The following is a 21174-nucleotide window of genomic DNA, read 5'->3' on the forward strand; positions in this document are numbered from 1 at the left end:
CCCTTAAGTATGTATAGTCCCACGTTTCACACACATCATATTATTCTCTTATAGCGGAATCTAAGATGCTAGTTCAAAGTTTTGAACTCAGTCTCATGAATATCATCACATCTTAAGAATCACTAATCCTGCCATTTTGGATTATAATACGTTTTTTGCTTGATCTATCGAGTATTAGGCCTATTGGAAAACTTATTAGATATTTTTTTGGATATAATTGAACCCTTTTATTATTATTATTATTATTATTATTAATTATTATTCAAGCTTTTACAAGACAAGAAATGTAAAAGGAAACATCCAAGCCAAATGGGCCATAAATATCCGAATATCAGACCCACATCAGATTCTGCCTAACAAAATAAATTGACATTCGCGGTCACAGATTCATAGCACGAGAAAAGGATTTATCAACTGTGATTTTTTATTCTCAAAAAAAGAATTTGATTTTTTTTTTATTATTTTTTTTTTTGTGCGCTGGGAGGGAGTCTTCAGTCTTCACTTCATTGCTGAACTATAATTGGACTGTCTGATTTTGATATGGATGATGAACTGACATTCTTTGTTAGTACAAATTTCAAACTTGATACGATGATGTGAAGCAATTATATATGTAGGCTAAAAAAAAAATATTTGAAGTCAACAATTGTAGGCTAAAGCTAAACAGTCATCTTCAAGTTTGCGCCCTAGTCGTTCTTTTATAACCCAATATCTTCTCCACTTTTTCCTGTAAAAATCCTACTTGATACCTAAAAATATGGCTACAAAAGCTTAATGTAAAACTTATTTAGAGCATTAGCATTCATTTCTTTCAATTCTATCCTATTTTACTATCAAAAAATCACTTTATTAATTATACAATACTATTTTTCAATATACCCAACATCCAATCTTCTATTTTTTTATTCTACTCATTAAAATAATATATCTTTACAATAAAATATATTTTTTCCTTTTTTTTTTTTTCTCAATTTTATCCTCCTTCCATTTTCACTATCTTCCAGACTCCTCCTCCGTCGTCCAAATCAACTCAACTCCTCCATAATCATTCATCCATATCAACCCAAATCGGTGAAACTGAAAAAAAAAAAAAAAAAAAAAAACCATCACGCCGATCACAACGCCTCTCACATCCAATGCCGATCACATATACCAACAAACCCAGAAAAAAAATCCAGCCAAATCAAAATCCATCATCAAACCCACCTCTGCTGAGCAAAATCCCCCAAGCGTCATAGCCCCAAATGTCAAAGCCAAAACGCCAAACGCCATCAGAACAAATCCTAGCAAACCCCATCAAAAATCGGAACAAATCCATCAAAATCCATCATCAAACCCAGCAAACCCATCGGAACAAATCCCCCAAACGCCAACCCAAATCCAACCCAAATGCCACCCAAATCTGAGCCAAACGCCAGAAACCCATGAACAAACCCACGCCGGAAACCCATGTTGTTGCCTCCACGCCGTTGCCTCCATGCCGTTGAAGAAAAGAGAGCAGGAAGAAGAGAGAGTACAAAGAAAGAGAGAAAGATAGAAAGAAAGAAGAAAGAGAGAGCAGGTTCTGACTTCTGCGGAGAGAAAAGACCATGGACAAAATAAAAAACAGTTTTTTTTTTTTTTTTTTAATTTTACCATTGAGCTACAGTGCGATTCTACATTTAGAATCGTACTGTAGCTCAATGGTATTTTTTTTTTTTGCCATTGTTGTATTTTACAACTTTCAATGGAGATGGCATTTGGGCCTCAATTGTAAATAAATTTGGGATTTGGCATGCATTTGAGATTTCCCCCATTCAATACTGATACTCTTACAATTTTTAGACGCAGTATATTAGATTTTCTTATTAAATTCAGATGCATGAATGGATTAATTTAATTGTTATTGATAAAGACAACACTAATTATGTTTTACTAGTTTGTAATTTCGTGCATATACATGACAATTACAAACAATCACAATCATACGATTCAAAATATACATTTTTTCAGAAGAAGTTCAAATTATAAATGGTATTAACTTACACTTTTTTTAAACCATAAATTTCTAAAATATGTAATGATTGTGTGTGTGTGTGTGTGTGTGTTTTTTTTAATTTAATTAGTTTTAGACTTTTCGATTTTTGCACCCAATAATTTATTTGCCACAAAAATTAAAAATTTAGATGGACACGTGGCGAAAAATTAGACTCTAATTGAAAACCAATTTTAAATCTAATTGGATTTGGACTCTTCGATTTTTACACTCAATAATTCATTTGGCACAAGATTAAAATTAAATGGGACATGTGGCACAAAATTGATAATCCAATTAAAATCTAATGAATTTTCTTTAAGTTTTGGCTATAGATATAGATCGGTCAATTTAACCAAGTATTTGAATTTAATTAAAAAACTTAATGCACTACACATAAGGTAAGTTTTACCCAAAAGTGAGTGATACACACAAATAGGAGTGGCAAAATTGGACACGACCCACGAACCTGACACGACACGATACGAAATTAGCAGGTTATGGGTTGAAGTTTAATGGGTTTATGTCATATTCGGGTTGACACGACTAACCTGTTTAATAAATGAGTTGGGTTAGTGTTTAACATACGAAACCCGTTTGATCTGTTTAATTAAATGACATTTTACTAATATACCCTTCAAACTTAAAGTATATAAACTTATTAGTATATGTGGTTTATTTTCTTTGATATATTGTAATTGATTATTTGTGATATTAAAATATGATTTAATTTTGAATGATTATTTGTGACGCAGTTACTTATTAGTTTTGAATTTTATATTAAAAATATCTATTTGCTTGTTTTTTCATATATATATATTTTTCATTTTGATAAAATTTGATAAATAGGTCGATACGATTGACCTATTTAATAAATGGGTTGTGTTAGGGTTGAAGAATCTTGACCCGTTTAATAAACATGTTGGGTTAGAGTTGATCTATATAATCGAATACTTATGCGTTAAGTTGACACAACACAAACCCGGCACGCGAACACGAATTACCACCCCTACACACAAGTATCATATTTACATTTTTGAGCTAGTTGTTGTAGGGTTGTAGCTACATTTATTAAATTATATATCATATAGTCATATACTATATAATAAAAGTAGGGTCTAATAAACCATGATTATGCCAAATGATTATCTTCTCCATACAACAAGTGGCTACACTTTCATTAATTTTTAAATTAACTTACCTTGTTAATTGTTAGCATAATTATTTTTATCTAAAACTATACCAACTAAATTTCAAGAAATTATTGGGTTTCAGTTAACTCAATTGGTAAAGTTTCTTATGGTCGAATAAGAGATATGAAGTTCAAAGTCTGCCAACACCAAAAATCAATTGATATATATCTTAGTCCGATGATAAGAGCAATCATCATGAAATGGACACCAAAAGTTTAAATTCTATTGTATCTATTGAACAAAAAAAATCAAGAAATTAAATATTCTACTCTAAATAAAATTCAATTTATCTTGTTAATTATTAGGATATGTTAATTTAGGTAAAACTCTTTTATCTAATTTGTAAGAAATTTAAAATTCTACTCCAACTAATATTATGTTACAAAACAATTCAAGAATTTTCAAATACATTTAATATTTTTTTATCAACAATTATAATTTTGTATATTAATGTTGAGAAAAAAAATATATTTTTCTTCCTTTATGTTTAAGGGAGTTCACAATTCCACTATTAATCTTTAAAACCAACGATTTCTCCCTCTATGTTTGAAAATTGAGCAAATATCTCAACTAATGAGCAAATACCACCCAACCACCACCTTCACTAACGTCCTCGGTCTCTAGTGGCCAACCATCACCGCCAATTGTTGCCACTGTTGATCCCTGATCATTATTTTTTTTTTAATTTGACAATTTCCTTTTTTTTTATTATATATGGTGTTGGGAGATGAGAAAATGTGTGAAAGTAGTAGAAAATATGTTTTTCATAGCATTTCAAGAACACAAGCAAACACTTGAAAAAAATTTATTTTTCAAAAAATAATTACACCAGAAAAATGTTTTACGATTGAAAATATTTTCTGTCAAACCAAATACACCCTTAATAACACGCAAAATATATGTGCTGAAATTAGTGAAATAAATATTTTAAAGCATATTTTAAAAAAAAAAAAAGGTTTACATTCTCTTTCTAATTGTGTGTAATATAATTTTGTTGGTGCAAATAATAATACAATAGAAACATAATAAAAATTACAACATATTTTCTTGGAGTTACATGTGTTACTTGGATTTTTTTTTTTTTCTAGATGAGCTTAAATTAGTGAAAATAATGAAATATTTGACAATATATCCAAGCAAAAGGTTTATATTGTTAACTATAATAATGTAACAATTTTCATTTCATTTCTTTATAATTAGTAATTATGTGTAATAGAACTTTTTTGGTGCAAATAAAAAAATATATATATATTTTTTCAATATTTTTTCTTGGAGTTAAATGTGTTTTGAAGATTTTTTTTTTTTTTTTGCCCTTAATGGGCTATGTGTCAATTCCTCCTACATTACGAGAAATATTAGGTCCACTAGGAGGACTAATGTCATTTATGCAAATGCATGAGTAAAATTCCTAATCAACACAAGAACTAAAAATAAATTAAAAAACTATGTTTTCTCAAAAAAAAAAAAAAACTACTAGCTAATGTCACATTAGCATAAATAATAATTTCTCTTACATTACACATAAATTTCCACATTTATAAATTAACAAGGACTCTCTCTTCTTATTATTATGAGATTCCAAATTTAGTAACATACTAACTCCTGATTTGCTCCATTAAAATCCCATATCTTTTTCAATAAACCTGCCAATTTATTATTCATTAAATTATCAAAATATCATTTAATATTAATATGCTCTAACAGAAGTTGATTCCCCAAATTTTATAACTCATAATTTAAAATTAATCCCTATAATTTTATACATAACAAATTAAACCCTATAATTTCTAATCCTATTTTATATTATATGAAATGCAGTAGAGTTTTACGATTAAATTTGCAATGCATCCATAGTTAAATGCTTATGAACAATTGTGGGACTGGCTATTCTTCGGTGACAATTACACTTTTGGCATGTCTAGCCAAATGATGGGTTGCATTGTAATTGGGTCATTTTTCAAACCTTAGGGTTCTTTAATTTCAAATTCGAATATGGGTCACTTTAATTTTGATACAAAGTTCAAGTGGTCATATTGCATTTTTCCCAAAATTGGAATTGAATTGTGCCTTGGGCCTAGGCCCGATATCCACTGTATATAAATCAAATCACCCTGGGCTGGGTTCCACTTTCCTGAAAAAACTGTAAAATCAGAATCAATAAAGAAATAGGTAAATAAATTGAAAAATAGGTTTTTTTTTATATAAGAAATATGCAAATTTTATTAATTCGAAGTAGCATCTTGAATCACAAACGATTCAATGAATGGTGGACAATCCTCCATCTATGTTACAAAAGAAACAATATCTTTAGCATAGGCTACCAAAGTACGTGTTGGTTTATTGACCTGTCTTCTCACATGCGAGGATTCAAAAGCACGAAACTTTTGTAATTTAAAGCAAGTGCTTGAGACTATATTAGAAATAGAAATCAAGGCAGCAGTGAAGTCTTCAAGAGCATGACAGACGGTGCTTGAGTCCAATTCAAAAATGACATCCTTGACCCTGACGTCTCATGCAAAAAGAGTTGCTTCCTCCGTTGTCTTTGTTTCAGCTTCTAAAGGGCTTAGTGGGGAGAGGAAGGCGTTTACTCATGGCAGCAATCACCGATCCTTCATGATCACATATGACAACACTAGGTTACATTTCAATGCAAAACAATTACACAAAATTAAGTTCAAAATACATTATTGGTCCTAAATTAGAGCTCATGAACAATTTTAACTTTGAAATTTAAAATAATCACTTTTATCCCTTATAGATTAATGATGTGTCAATTTTTTCTGCTTACCCAAAAAAAAAAAAAAAGATGTGTCAATTTTTAATTTGGCCATATCATCTAAAAAACCAAAAACAATAACTTTAAACTTTAACGATTAAAATTGCTAATAAATTAATATACCATAATAATTGTTTCTCAAAAAAAAAAATAGCATAATAATTTAATAATGTATTTAAACCCAAAATTAATAAAGAAAATTTTGAGATTGGGCCTTTTGGCTATACAAACCCAGCCCATCCAAAATAACACTATATAACGCTCTTCCCAACTTACCTAAACCCTACTCTCTCCGTTTTCTTGCATAGCAAGCAAGTACACCGCCACTAACGCACAGGTTCTCTCTCTCTTAGGGTCAGGGTTTATCTGGAATAGTAACTCTGTTTGGTTTCCAAGAAAGAAGATCGAGAGAGAAGGAAAATCAAAACCTTATATTTATGCATGTCTTTTCGTCTCTTGCTTTTTTTTTTTTTTTTTTAGATCAAAGAATTGTCGGTTACGTTTCCTGGATTTTCTAGAGAAATGAAGATTTTTGGATTTTTATTGAAATGGTTTTGTCTATGTGAAGGGTCATTTTGATTTTCAGTGTTTGATGCTCTTTCGCTCTGACTTAGATAGATAGGCCTAGTGGTTGTTTTAATATCTAGTTGAGTATGTTATGTGAATTCTTTTATATATATATATATGCCTTCATCACACATCACACGCTCTTCGCCCGATGATGCTTTTTTATATTTTGTTTTTTGGGTTTACATGTTTACTCATGTCAGTTTAATTTATTTTTTATTTTAAGAAGAAGTTATATTAGTACTTGACGTGCAGATGTTAAAAACAGTATAGTAATAAAAAAAAAATGATACTTTTGTGAAAAGCAGTTTTTTTTTATAAAAAAAAAAAAAAAGAAGAAGAAGAAGAACTTGTAGTAGGACTTGAAAACTAATTTAAGAGAGAAATGTGGAGGTGGGAGGAAAAACTGTTTTTTTATTTTTTTATTTTTAATTTAGCTAAAAATTAGGAGCTTTTAAATTACTAATTTTACATGTCTAACCCTATGATTTAAGCCTTTGAAATTTAAGCCTTAGAAACGGATGAATTTAAGGGTATTTTGGGCATTTAAATTGAGAATTCCATACAGAAGAAGTCACTAAAATAGTAGTATAGATAACGAAGGATATCTTTCTATTGAAGAGCCTTGGACTTGCCTCTAACAAGTAAAACCTATGGGCATAACCCCACCCGCCCGAATGAGTTGCCTCTTGCTTGATAATCCCCTTTTATATGTATGTAGAAACCTTGGACTCGCCTCCCCTTTGTGTGTGTGTGTGTGTCTATATATATAATAATAATAAAAACTTAGGGAATCTTTCTAATGAAGAGCCCTTGGACTTGCCTCTAGCAAGTAAAACCTACGCACATAAGACTCCACCTGCCCAAACGAGTTGCCTTTGGCCTGGTAATCCAGGGGTATTCATCTTTGATGGGCTAAACGGTTTATGCTCATGCCTAGGAGTTGTGTATAATGTAGGGAATCTTTCTATTGAAGAGCTCTTGGAGCTGCCTCTAGCAAGTAAAACCTACGCCCAAAAGACCCCACCCACCTAAACAAGTTGCCTCTTGCTTGGTAATCCAGGGGCATTCATCCTTGACGGGCTAAGCAGTTTATGCTCATGCCCAGGAGCTATGTAAACTGTAAAAATATTAACATCTTTGAATTAATATCTTTTCGCAATAACCATAAAACTTGTGTGTTATTAACTGTTTCATGTTATTGTGTGTTGCAAAATGGTCCTGTCAGAACCAGGCCATGTTTATCCAGACACTTCAATTTGATTTGTTAATTCACTGAAGGCTCTGAAATATTTTGATGTTGTTTAAAATGCAGTTTCTGGAGGTTTCTAATCTGTTGAATTTAACCAATTCTTGATAATGGCTTGGCGTTTCTGGAGACCCCAGGTTCTTACCTTTTATTTTGTTACCTTGCTACTCAATTACTCTATTCTGTATTATGTCTAAACTTTAATCTTTGAGAACAGTTTTGATGAAGGTTTTTGTAAAATCTTTTTGTGTTATTAACAGGGTGGCATTGATTCCAGGGAGGATTCGGAGGAGGATGATTATGGTGAAGAGATTGTGAATGGGGGGTCAGTTGAGGCTAGCACTGAACCTGATGGACGTGATTACAGAATAGATTCCAATGCGAATGATAGTGATGACTCTGATGGCGAAAAGCGGGTTCTCAGGTCTGCAAGAGATAAGCGCTTGGAGGAAATGTCAACCACGGTTGACCAGATGAAGAATGCAACGAAAATAAATGACTGGGTAAGCTTACAGGAAAGCTTTGACAAGATAAATAAGCAGCTGGAAAAAGTCATGCGTGTCACAGTCTGTAAAGGCCCCCAACCTTTACATAAAAGCACTTGTGCTGATGGAGGACTTCCTGAGTGAGGCTTTGGCCAACAAGGATGCGAAGAAGAAGATGAGCAGCAGTAATGCCAAGGCCTTGAACTCAATGAAACAGAAACTGAAGAAAAACAACAAATTGTATGAGGATATGATTAGTAAGTATAGAGAAAATCCTGAGATCGAGGAGGAAAGGGATGAGGGTGATGAGGAGGATGAGGATGAAGAAATTGATTTGGAGATTGAAGAGGATCTGACAAAGATTGAATTCAAAGATTCTGAGGATTATGATAGTGACAAGTTGAGAATAGCGAAGATGATGATGATGATGATGGTGGTGGAGAGTGGGAGAAGAAGAGGAGCAAGAAAGATAAGCTCATGGATAAGCAATTTAAGAATCCTAGTGAGATCACATGGGATACAGTTAACAAGAAGTTCAAGGAGGTTGTGGCTGCTCGGGGTAGGAAAGGAACTGGAAGATTTGAGCAGGTTGAGCAGCTTACCTTTTTGACCAAGGTTGCTAAGACCCCTGCCCAAAAGCTGGAAATTCTATTCAGTGTTGTCTCAGCACAATTTGATGTCAATCCAGGACTCAATGGCTACATGCCTATAAATGTTTGGAAGAAATGTGTGCATAACATGCTTGAGATTTTGGACATTCTTTTCCAGTATCCCAACATAGTGGTGAATGATATGGTGGGACCTGATGAGAATGAAACCCAGAAGGGACCAGAATATAATGGTACTATCCGGGTTTGGGGAAACTTGGTTGCCTTTGTTGAAAAGGTAGACTCTGAGTTTTTCAAGAGCTTGTAATGCATTGATCCCCACACTCATGAGCATGTTAAGAGACTCAGGGATGAGCCTATGTTCTCAGTTCTTGCTCAAAATGTGCAGGATCATTTAGAACGGGCAGGGGACCTCAAAGCTGCTGCAAAAGTTGCATTAAAGCGGGTTGAACTCATATATTATAAGCCACAAGAGGTTTATGATGCCATGAGAAAACTGGCTGAGCAGACAGGAGATGGAGATAATGGAGAAGCAGGTGAGGAGCCTAAAGTGGTTGAGGAAAGTAGGGGGCCAACTGCATTTGTTGTTACTCCACAGCTTGTGCCGCGGAAACTCACCTTTCCAGAGAATAGCAGGACAATGATGGATTGTTTGGTGTCCCTCATTTACAAGTTTGGGGATGAACGGACAAAAGCAAGAAGTATGCTATGTGACATTTACCACCATGCTCTCCTAGATGAGTTTTCAACTTCACGTGACTTGCTGCTAATGAGTCATTTACAGGACAGCATTCAGCATATGGACATATCGACACAGATCATTTTCAATAGAGCTATGGCACAACTTGGTTTATGTGCGTTCCGGGTTGGATTAATTACTGAGGGCCACAGCTGCCTTTCTGAACTATATTCTGGTGGAAGGGTGAGGGAGTTGCTTGCACAAGGTGTTCTGCAAAGCCGATATCACGAGAAGACTCCTGAACAGGTACTGATGTTTGCCTTTTGTTTCATATGTAGATTAATTCTTATTTGGTACTTTTTCTTCTATAAAAACAGAAATGTTAGAAGCTTGTAAGCTACTTGGATTTTGATTTGAGGTTGAGAAAAAATTGAATATAAATTTGATGTGAGGTTAGCTGCAATTCTTTTGGTTAGGTTCCAATTATTGTGTATGCTGATGAAAGCCTGTAGGTTGTGTAGAGTGTGTTGTATGAGACTTATTTGGTTCGTTGTTAGTCCATCCGGAATTAGAAAGTGTGCATCTTTTCTTGTAAATATTGTTGTTGGATAAATAGTTATGAGAACAGAATAGAGCATTGAATCCGTTAATGGAGTGGTATGATGGTTCACCAATTCAATTGTTGGAACATTGCTTCTATCATGTGATTAATAAATATGTTTTAATTCTATGTAAATAAGTTAAAGAATGCATCAAAAACAAAAACAAAATATAAAAAATGAGATGCTATTCAATTTAGTATAAATATGCAAGTATACCAAACATTAAAATTGATAGAATATCATTGTTTAAAAAAATTCTTCAAATATAAAATTTAAGGGTTTTTTTTATATATAAAAAAAATTAAAAATATGATACTCGAATTGACTTTTGAGTACTTCAAGTTTAAGAACAAAAGACTTAAAAAAAGCCCATAAATAGAAGTGTAAAATTGAAGGAAAATATGTTGATTTTATCAAAATAACTTACATTTAAAATGAGACAGTTCGAATAAAACCATATGGTTTGGTATTTTACTAAAAAACTGTTTGATGTGATCGGTTTCCTTACAAATCTGGTATTCTCTTTATTCTGACTTGGATTTTTGTACAATTCACCAGTTTAACAATTCAACTGCCTGTTTGGTATGGATTCGATAACAATATTTGGATTAATTTCTGTACATCTTCTAGGTTATGTAAGTGTGCACATGTATACATGTTATGTCCAAGGACTCACTGCTGTGATTTTTCCCCCTAAAAAACAGGAAAGAATTGAAAGGAGACGTCAAATGCCATACCATATGCACATAAATCTTGAGCTCCTGGAGGCTGTCCATCTGATATGTGCTATGCTCTTGGAAGTGCCCAACATGCTAGCTAACGTACATGATGCAAAACGCAAGGCCATAAGTAAGACTTTCCGGCGGTTGCTCGAGGTGAGTGAGAGGCAAACATTTACAGGTCCCCCAGAAACTGTCAGAGACCAATAATGGCTGCCACCAGGGCCCTTAGCAAGGGAGATTTTGAGAAGGCATATGATGTTATTAGGTCCCTTGATGCTTGGAATCTCCTCAGGAATCGAGAGAATGTCCTTGAGATGCTCAAGGCTAAGATCAAGGAAGAGGCTTTAAGGACCTACCTTTTTACTTACTCGCCTACAATTCCCTGAGCTTGGACCAGCTCTCCAAACTGTTTGACCTCTCAGATGCCCAGACTCGCAGTATTGTCAGCAAGATGATGATCAATGAGGAGCTCCATGCAGTTTGGGACCAGCCAACTCAGTGCATCGTTTTCCATGATGTTGAGCAGTGGCGACGCCACTCGAAAGCCAGGGTGTTCCTAGGAACACCCTGGCTTGATTTTTTTTTTTTTTTATATATATAATAATTTAATTTTTTTTTATTTGTTTACCTTTAAAAAAAAAAATAGGAACACTTTCAAGTAATATCAGGAACACGCTCAAAATTTTTATGCCAAATAAATTTTGAACTAAAAGACATGCAGAGGCAGGGGTGTGTGCTAACGCACAGTGAGGTGTGTGCTAGACTCCTAATAGTTAATAAAAAAAATGAATGAAGCAACTAAATACCAATAATTAATAATTTAATTAACTAATATATTATAAAAGACAAAAAAATTAAATTATGTTAGGTTAAATAACAATTAATAATTTAATAATTAATGAAACAATAATACAACAAATTATAGTTTATAAAAGACAAACAAATTTATGAAACAACTAAACAACAATAATTAATAATTTTATTAATATTTCAAATGAACTTATAGTTTATTGTACCGGTGCCTTTGTTCATTAATTTCTTTTCTTTTTTTTTAATTTTTTTTTTCTTTTGAGATTTTTCGATGTACAGAATGCAAATTTGTTTTGGTTTTAAGATTTTTTTTTTTTTTTTAAGTACAAACCTCATGTTTGCCAAATTTTGAATTTCGGCCTATATTTACCGAAATGTCCCGAAACACCCGAAATAAACCAAAATGACCCAAAAATTTTTCAAAATAGAATAAGAACACCCTGGACAAAATTTCTGGAGTCGCCACTGATGTTGAGTACAGTAGGTTGCAGGCTCTGGCATTCCAGCTAACAGAGACTCTCAGTCCTTGCAGAAAGAAATGAGAGAGCAATAGAAGCAAAGCTAGGTGGTGTGTGTTTGGATTATGCTGCTGGAACAGCTTCTGCTGGAAGTAGCTGGCAAGACAACTTGTCTTTCACTCTGGGAAGGCAAGGTGGTGGCACCAGGCATACAAGATATGGTGGTGGAGGTAGAGCTCTGCCACTAAGCCAAGCTGCTGGAGGCAGGTATTCAAGGGACTGGACTGGTCAGTCACGAGGCACCAGGGGTGGCTATCAGGGTACACGGTATCAAGGCTTTGCATATGGAGGGTCAGGGAGGGCTGCTTATCAGAGTGGTTCAGCTGTGAGGGGCTCCCAAATAGATACTTCAACTCACTCGGTCAGTCTCAACAGAGAAGTTTGTGCTTAGAGTAGTAAGACCAGTGGAAGAGAAGGCAATACTGATTAAAAGTTGTTGCATTTTAGATAAAAACTTTATTCTGTTGGTTCTGAAATTTGTCCAAAAGTTGTTTAATTTTCTTGCAGTATTTGAATTTAACCTTCGGAGGTCCATCTTCTGAAGTTCCAAACTTTGAAAGGTGGATATTGTTTGCTGTGCTTGTTGCTATGACAGCATTACTCCAACACATTTTGTTTAATAAGTTGCTCTTAATATTAGTCTACTTTTATGAGATGGGGAACTGGTTTTGTTTGGCAGATTTCAAATCTTATGATTTTATCCAACTAGTTTTCCAGATTAGTTGGAAAGAGCACTCATGCCATGTGCTGACCCGAATCAATTGGGGTAGGTCTTGGTTGGCTGAACTCTTCTGGCTGTTATTACAATTTATTATAACAAAGTTTGGAGAATTTCTTGGAACTCCTCAAATATCTTTGTATAAAATGTGAATGTTGAAAATCTAATGGCTGAATTACATGTTTTTATTATATCTTTCATGCTAGTAAAATTGCAAAAAAATTAAAGATCAATTACTGTGTCATTAAACAAATGTTAAAATTTCAAGTTTTTGTGATCTAAAATTATGTATAAAAAAATTAGTTTATTAATCGAATAATAAATAACATCTTATTTGTATGAAATTTGATATGCATGTTATATATAAAGAACATGAAATTCAATAATAAGATTTTCAAAATATACACCAAAAAAAAAAGATATCTAAAAAGTTTGAAGTTCCCAACTTTGAGGTGCTCATTTGGTGAAAGACACTGAAGCAATTAACTTGTCTAGAATTTGTGTTTTTTCATAATAGACTATAAAAAGAAACTTGAGTTGAGAAGTGTTCCTTTTTATATAGGACAAGATTTTCCTCAAATCAGTTTGGAGAAATCTCTTCTAACTCACTATGTACTGATTATAAGACTATTTACATGTATTATTTAAACAAATTACATAATTCATTAAAAATGTCATCTAACTAAGTAGACGTAGATTGTCTTTTTAACCGCTACATAGTGGGTTGAAGGAATTTTTTTTCAAACCAATAATAGAGGTAAAACTTATCATTTTATATGTGAGAGAGGGAGAGAAGTACCTTCTAAAAGTTGGGTTTTGATGTGAAGCAGGCAAGTATGAGTAAAATGTGGACCTTAGATTTGGGGAGAATGGTAGCTGAAAATGGCCAAGATTGTTCGTTGAGAATGCATAAAATGATCTTTCACTGAAATTTTATAGATCTAACGAGTTTCCCTTTGCAACATAACTTACCGAAGGAAGCTCTGGAAAATTATATATATATGTATGTATATGTATGAATGGTTCTACAAATTTTAGTATAAAATGTATACAGACTAAAATGTTAACTTTTTTTTTTTTGGGCTGAAGACTAAAATGTTAACTTATGTGTTTGATAACACATCAATAACATTATAAATAAATTTCTTAATTTCTTTTCTGGTTTTTTATTTAAAAATTAAAAGTTGACATAATAATTGCTAAGGTTCATGTAATAAATTTAATACCCTAGCATCACTCTTACATAAAATTCACTAGACATAGTTGTTGGCTCCGCAACAAAATACAGTTCTTGACTCCATCTGACTAAATTGAATTCTATCTTAAAAGAATGAAATAATAAAAATAAAAATAAATATACCCATGCTTTTGAACTTTGTATATGATTGTTGAGATGCTCAGGAAGTTCAATTAATAAAAGCATTCGCATCATAGATTTGCATAGGATGTGCAGAACCAGCCTACTTATTGGAAGCAGCTTTCCTGCTCTGTGCTCTCAACCTCAACACAAACACACAAAATCTAAGATTAAACAAGTAAAACAAAATAAAATTATTGAAAAATATAAGAGAGAGAACATCATTTAGGAGGAATTTTATGTCATTGTCATCACAAACTACGTTGCATTGCAAGCATGACAATTACAGGAGAGTGATAAACATGATCACTTTCCTAAAACGTAATGTAGAAACTGAAATATTGCCTCTGTTTCCTCATAATAGTAGTAAAAAAAATACATATTATGAATACAAAGTAAAAACTCAAATTTACTGTGTTTCATATCCCGCAACAACATACATTAACTTAAAGAAAAGAGGGGTAAAATTAAAAATTAAAATAAAAAAAAGGGGTATAAATATCCTGTCTATTTGACATTTTCTGCTGAATGATAGACACAGCACTGGAAGCTTGCAGCGCCGGCTATTCTTGCAGATTTGGCAATGTGACTACTATGCATTATTAGACACCATTGCACCAATATTCATATTACATACATGACCACTCCCAATGGATATCCATAAATTTTTCCATTGAACACTGGCATAAATACAGGTGAGGTATATGTATCATTTGCCTGAGAATGCAAAACGGAGCCGTTCTCTTTGGCGAGTAAGAATGCAATTGTTTGGAGATGTTGTCTTCCCTCCTGCACCTGCCTGGCGCATCATCTCTGCAATATGCACGTCCCATTGTCATGGTTCAAGAAAACACAATGCTCAAAATCTTGCAATTTTATCAAAGTTTAATCAAGATAAAATCATGCCCCCAGTGAAAACCACAAGTATCAGGGCTTTTATTTGGTGTAAGAAACCTCTACATAGAATTTCAGTCTCTTTTGCTTACAAGTTATTATTCCCAAACTATATTCAAGATACCTTTAATTCATGTTTATAATTTTGTCTTTCTAATGGAGTACCTTCTATCTTGAATGTCCTATTGATTGTATCATGTGTCAGACAAAAGCGGACCGGCCCAGTTTATGAACCAAAACCCCTAACTTTTATGTGGCTTTCATGGTAAAAACCATCAGTTCTAAAAGCTTGAGCTGCAATGCACATCAAGCTCACAAACACATTAACACTAACTTTCCACATGAAGGTCTCACCTGAGCCAAGTGTCAACAGACTTTTAGTGTTTCATACCCCATTGCCTAGTCTAGAAGAACAGAATGATATTGGTTTGAACCACTTGGAGATAAATAGGAATAGGAAATCAGATCTATAAAGATGAGTTTGCTCAATGCAACACCCTCCCCTTTCCACTCACAAGAATCCCAAATTTTCTGGATGGTGGCCCTAACTCCTAAGGAGTGAGGACCATCAATTGGAAAAAAAAGCCCCAAGTGCACTTTTGAAACATCAATACAAGGACAACAACAGTTTCAATTCAAATTGTGCAAATCACATAGGACAACAAATCTCAAAACCATTTAAGCTCAAAAGTATCATTGGGTAAACGGAGTTTTCTCTCATAATTTAAATAGGGCCTGACCAACTTTTAGACACTATCTCCATAGACATAAACTTAATGAAATTTGTACACATCAGTACCTAGAATCCAGTGTGGTTAATCTGAAAGTTGACCACAAGAGTGATCCTCAAGATCAGTGGGTCCAACAGAAACATAAAATAGACTGCAGTTTAGATTCAAATCATATGCAGAAAAAGTAAACTTGCCTCGGTTCCTCTTAAGCTCTTCATCAAGCTCTTCTTTCCATTTCCTTTGTCTCTCAGAGAAGCTATCACTGCAAGTAAAACATTTCCAATCCCCAGTCACAAGATGGGATAACACAATTCTGTAAGGAAACATAAGGTAAAAGAAGATACAGAACCTTGGATTGAATGACTCCTGCTGAGCATCAAGAAGAAGCTCTTTCCATTCACTCTGCTGAGGTGGCTGAATTTCCTGTAGAGCTCGATCGTGTAAACCACTAGCATTTGATTGATTTTTGGCATGATTCCCAGGTCTTGCATTATGGGTAGAATGAACTACTGAGAGTCTTCTGGTAGGTGTCCGATTGGGGGACCTGCTTTTAGGAGGTAAATTCAAGATATTCAAAGCATTCTCACTTTGTGCCATTTGAACTGCACCAGGCAGACCAGCTGCATTCATTGTGCTGTAGAACTTATATAGAGGTGTCTGCAGCTTCTTCAATTCTAAAGCCTAATGTAGTTTCATAAAAACAAGTTTGTGTCATATTTCTAAAATAAAAATATCACACTCATGAAATATAAGAGAATAAAATAATGATGTCTCAGTCATTCACAAAAGAAAGAGCTCTGAAAACAAAATACCTTTTCATCCAGGAAGGCTCTGATTTTTGATTCTGTAACTTCATCATCATCCTCAGCTCCTGTTGGCCCACACGGAAATGTGAAGTCATTCTCCCCCTTACCTGGTACTCCAGGGCTGCCAGCAGCATTCTGGATTGTTTGACTGGTAGACAAGTCTATTCCACTTCTCTCCGACTCTAGACTTCCATCAAACTTGCAGGGCCAGTCATCAGTAGGCTCACACATAGGATTAAAACTCTAGTTCAAACGAAAGAGGTCTGCCCATTGTTATTGAAGCTAATTATAACCATCTAAACTACACAAAGGACAAGATAACACTTCTTTACCTTATTTAAATCATCAGACACTATGATGGATTTGAGCTTTACTGATGCACCAACCATCAGGTCATCTTTATCATCTATCTGACACATGTCATCGTCAGGATTGCTCAATCCCCAAGATCTCACATTTAAGTTTAAGGAATTTTGGGGATATACAGTTGAGATCCTCAGGCTATCCATTTCACAGACATCCTTTAAGCCTGTGCAGGTTGACCTTCTGATCACATGGTTCAAGCTAAAACCAGAAGTAAAGTTTCCATAGTCAACATTTGTAACAACCAATAATCGAAATTCATCCAATGTTCCACAACCATCAAATTAACACACTTACGAGTTCTTAAGATTCATCCCAGGTGTTACAATATTGCTTACAGATTCCTGAAGTAAAAAGAATTGAAGTATGGGATAAGTTAATTAAAAGAATACAAATTCTAATAAATATATCTTACTGCAATTATACTGACCATAACTGAAGTGCTCAGTGGATGAGATTCCCAATAATCTCCAGTGACAAATGGATGCTGCAGATAAGCAAAAATGGTTTTATAAGTAAATGGTTGTTTGTCTGTGTGCATGTAAATATATTAACAACAATAATAATCAAACACAAAGGCAAAACCCACAAAAGTTCAAACGTGCACACTTATTTATTTAGGCATGTATTTATCCATGATGCTTGAGTGAATTCTGCTTAATATGTTAACTATTCATATGGAACATTTCTATAGAATTACCTGAAGCAAGTCTGATGCAACATGCCTTAAGTCAGGTTCCCTGCCACCAGAATGTGATGTGTAAGAGTTACAAAGAAGAAAAGTTACCATAACTCGTAAAGAACCTATAAATCAAAACTACATTCATATTATGTTGCCTTTTTCAAAAAGAGAAAAAGAAAAGAGCTTTTTTTTTTGCCGGGGGGGGGGGGGGGGGGGGGGCGCTTGAAACATATAATGGTGCTAGAAAAGCAGAAACAATGACTGTACTTCTGTAAACATTTTAAAAGAAAATCCTTCGCCTCAGCAGAGAGATGCTCAGGGATGGGTGGATGAGATTTAGTTGTTCCAATATGGAAAAGAGCAGCAACCTGAGAGAAACATTGATTCTTAGTTTCAAAATTCTTGGAGAACACATGACTTCAGAATATTACAGCCAAATACACACAAAAATGAAGTATTAAGTATAGTAAGTAGTGTCAAGTGTACCTCCTGATATTGTTGGCTCCACGGAGGCTTTCCTGTAGCCATCTCAATTACAGTACACCCGACACTCCATATATCAGCAGAGCTAAAAAAGCACATTTCGTAAGTAGTGAAGTCCATATATCAGAATTAAGAAGTACAGCCATAAAAGGCCATACTCGCACCCATTGTATAAGGCTCCCACTTCAACATGATAAAAGCTCATACCCAGTGCAAAAGACTCCCCCCTCTTCTACAGAGTTTGGATGGGGTGGGGTCTAAGAGAGTTGATTAGTAGGCAGCCATATAATATCTTTTTTCCTCATTTTACAAAAGAATGGCAACACACTGCATTTGAACACTGATACTTTGTCCAAAATAATATTTAGACTACAAAACAAGGTCGTCAGAATATTTTATCATACTTCTTAGATCCTAGCATTCACATTTAATACTACATGAACTTTAATCTCAAAACACTTCTAAAAAAAAAAAAGAACAAAAAAAATAAATCAAACAAAACAAGGCAGTTTCAAAAATGTCCTAAACTTTCAATGCCACTTAAATATTAAACATATCATGGTGGTCATGAATGAAATGTGCATGCTTTGTTACAGCTATCAGGTCCCTATAGAAAAACCTTATTTTTCTATTTCCAGCTGTCAAAAAGTTTTCTTATTTTTCCTTTAAAGTAAGTGCACTGGTTGTAAGAAAAACATTGTCAATCTATATGTTGTATGACAAAATACAGATAAATGCTTTCATATTTGAGTAGTTGTATATTTGATCTTACAAGCTATGCCCAGTTTGAAGAATAACTTCGGGAGCCATCCAATATGGAGTACCCTTCATCGACTTGGCACCATTTATAGTAGCCTGTATAGTAATACAACATCTTCAGTAATATACATAGAAGTAATCAGTCAAAAAAGTTAATGATTAATTTGGGAGGGTGGATACAATGGCATACCAACTCAACAACTTGCTTGGACGCACCAAAGTCCGCAAGTTTAATGCATCCCTTATTATCAACAAGAATGTTTGCACCCTATAAATGGCCATTATGAATTTATCATATGTCAGAGAGAGAAAGAGAGGCTGCAAATCAGTATAAGCGGGAGATACCTTGATGTCCCTATGCATAATTCCGTTCTTGTGAAGGTATTCAAGACCCAATAACAGTTGTTTTGTATACATTCTTATAACCTGTGTAGCAAACGATTTCCTAACAACATAAGCAAATTAAATACCAGAAACCTCGAATATTACAAAGTAAGAATCACTTACAGACTCGGGGAAAGATCCGAATTTCCCTAAGAGTGATGATATAGATCCACCCGGAACAAATTCCAACAGAATATTCAATGAGTCATGCTCTCTTGCAGTTCCCAAATATCTCTAATAAGGAACAACAAAATAAAACCCAAAAAACAATAAGAACACAAACAAAAGAACCCCATCATCACTTCCATCTAAAAATAATAAAAAAAAATTCACAACACCATACTCACAACAATATTTGGATGTGAAAGATTCTTCAGCAACTTTACTTCCTCCTCCAATTCCCTAATGTGAGCCTATTTATATAAGATTTTTACAAATCAGTGAATTGCAAAGCACAAATAAGTATTACTTTTATAGCCAATTTTGCAACTTTATTCACAAAACTACAATTTTGTAAGATAAAACCAGCTTAGCAATTAAATCTATGGATATAACTAAGAGATCCTTACTTGTGTTTTCTCCTTTGAAGCACTATTCGTCGTAATCGAAACCTGTAATTACAGTTTAGAAACTCAAAAATTTAAACTTCATTTCCATAAACCTCTCAATTCAATAACAAACACACTCATACACAAGTATATATACCTGTTTGACGGCGAGTAGCTCGCCGGAGTCGAGGTTCATCCCCATATAGACGCGACCGAAAGCACCGCAACCAATCAACTCGCCTCGGCGCCACCGGATCGGCGGAGCGTCATCGGATTTCGGAACCGGAGGAGGGAGTGCGCGAACCGGCGATTGGGAGAACAGTCCGATTCGAGATTTGCGAATGCTGGAGCCGATCTTCTCCACGAAACCGCCGAAGCTTCCTCCTACTCCTCCTTCGTCACCGCCGCCGCCCGTGGTTCTGAACACCAAGGACTGGCGAACCGATCCCAAAATGCCCTGCATCTTTGGCAAAACCGCTTTCGGTTCGTCGAGGATCGCTGAGACTGCGTGAACTTCTCGCTGTTGTTGATCGAAGAGAGAGAGAGAGAGAGAAAGCTAGGGTTCAGTGAAGTTCATTTGGTTCTCTCTGTGAAAATGTTAGAGAGAGAAAGAGAGTTTTAGAGAGAGAGAGACTTTGAAGGAGGGAAAGAGAGAGAGAGAGATGTGATTTCAAAAAATAAATAAATAGAAAAAAAGTGATGTTTGTTTGTTCTGTGATAGTAAACGACGCCGTTTTCAATGAATTTTTTGTTTTATCAATGGTTTTAGGGACCGTTACTGAAGGGTTGAATTGAAATCATTTTGAAAAGTGTTGGGTCTTAGTTTAAAAGTTTTTGAAGTATGGGGTTAAAAAGTAATTTAGCTAATTATAAAATAAATAAATATGATGATGATGATGTTTGTGTTTCTTTCCTATAGACTATAGTTTTTGTTTCTTTTACATATTTTTTCAAATGATGATGCTGTGTTTTCAGAATCACTACAATGAAGTGTTTTTGTTTGTTTGTTATACATGACTTCATTTTTTTTTTCTTGAAGTGTATGTTCGGCAAAAATTATTTTTGCTAACTTATTTGATTATTCAACTTATTTTTTGTACTATTTATGGATCTTGTTACACTTTTTGATAATACATAAGTTCCACTGTACTATTTCAGCTAATTTTTACCTCTATTTACAATACTTTCAGCAAAATTAGCATATCCTAAATGGACCCGAAATATGA

General features: G+C 34.2%; 1 protein-coding gene and 1 pseudogene across 2 annotated transcripts; one reads left to right on the forward strand and one right to left on the reverse strand.

Annotated features, from left to right (window-relative positions):
* The first annotated feature begins 7909 nt into the window (after positions 1-7909).
* On the forward strand, positions 7910-12722 carry LOC142623216 (eukaryotic translation initiation factor 3 subunit C-like; annotated as a pseudogene).
* A 1852-nt stretch (positions 12723-14574) lies between these two features.
* Positions 14575-20575, reverse strand: LOC142623491 (mitogen-activated protein kinase kinase kinase NPK1). Of its 2 annotated transcripts, none has more exons than XM_075796920.1 (17): positions 20106-20575; positions 19970-20011; positions 19748-19813; positions 19524-19634; positions 19362-19442; positions 19207-19284; positions 19030-19112; positions 18261-18342; positions 18042-18142; positions 17793-17832; positions 17523-17579; positions 17390-17436; positions 17062-17293; positions 16736-16927; positions 16273-16604; positions 16118-16185; positions 14575-15111 (listed from the first exon to the last, which is right to left on the reverse strand). In XM_075796920.1, exons 1-17 carry the CDS (start codon positions 20409-20411, stop codon positions 15008-15010), a joined length of 2022 nt encoding a protein of 673 aa, XP_075653035.1. In that variant the 5' UTR covers positions 20412-20575; the 3' UTR covers positions 14575-15007. The 2 variants fall into 2 exon arrangements, with proteins under 2 accessions (XP_075653035.1, XP_075653034.1); XM_075796919.1 differs by having other exon boundaries at positions 14581-15111; positions 16736-16972.
* Positions 20576-21174: the final 599 nt, after the last annotated feature.

The sequence above is a fragment of the Castanea sativa genome, chromosome 2, assembly GCF_040712315.1.
Source record: "Castanea sativa cultivar Marrone di Chiusa Pesio chromosome 2, ASM4071231v1".
Lineage (NCBI taxonomy): Eukaryota > Viridiplantae > Streptophyta > Magnoliopsida > Fagales > Fagaceae > Castanea > Castanea sativa.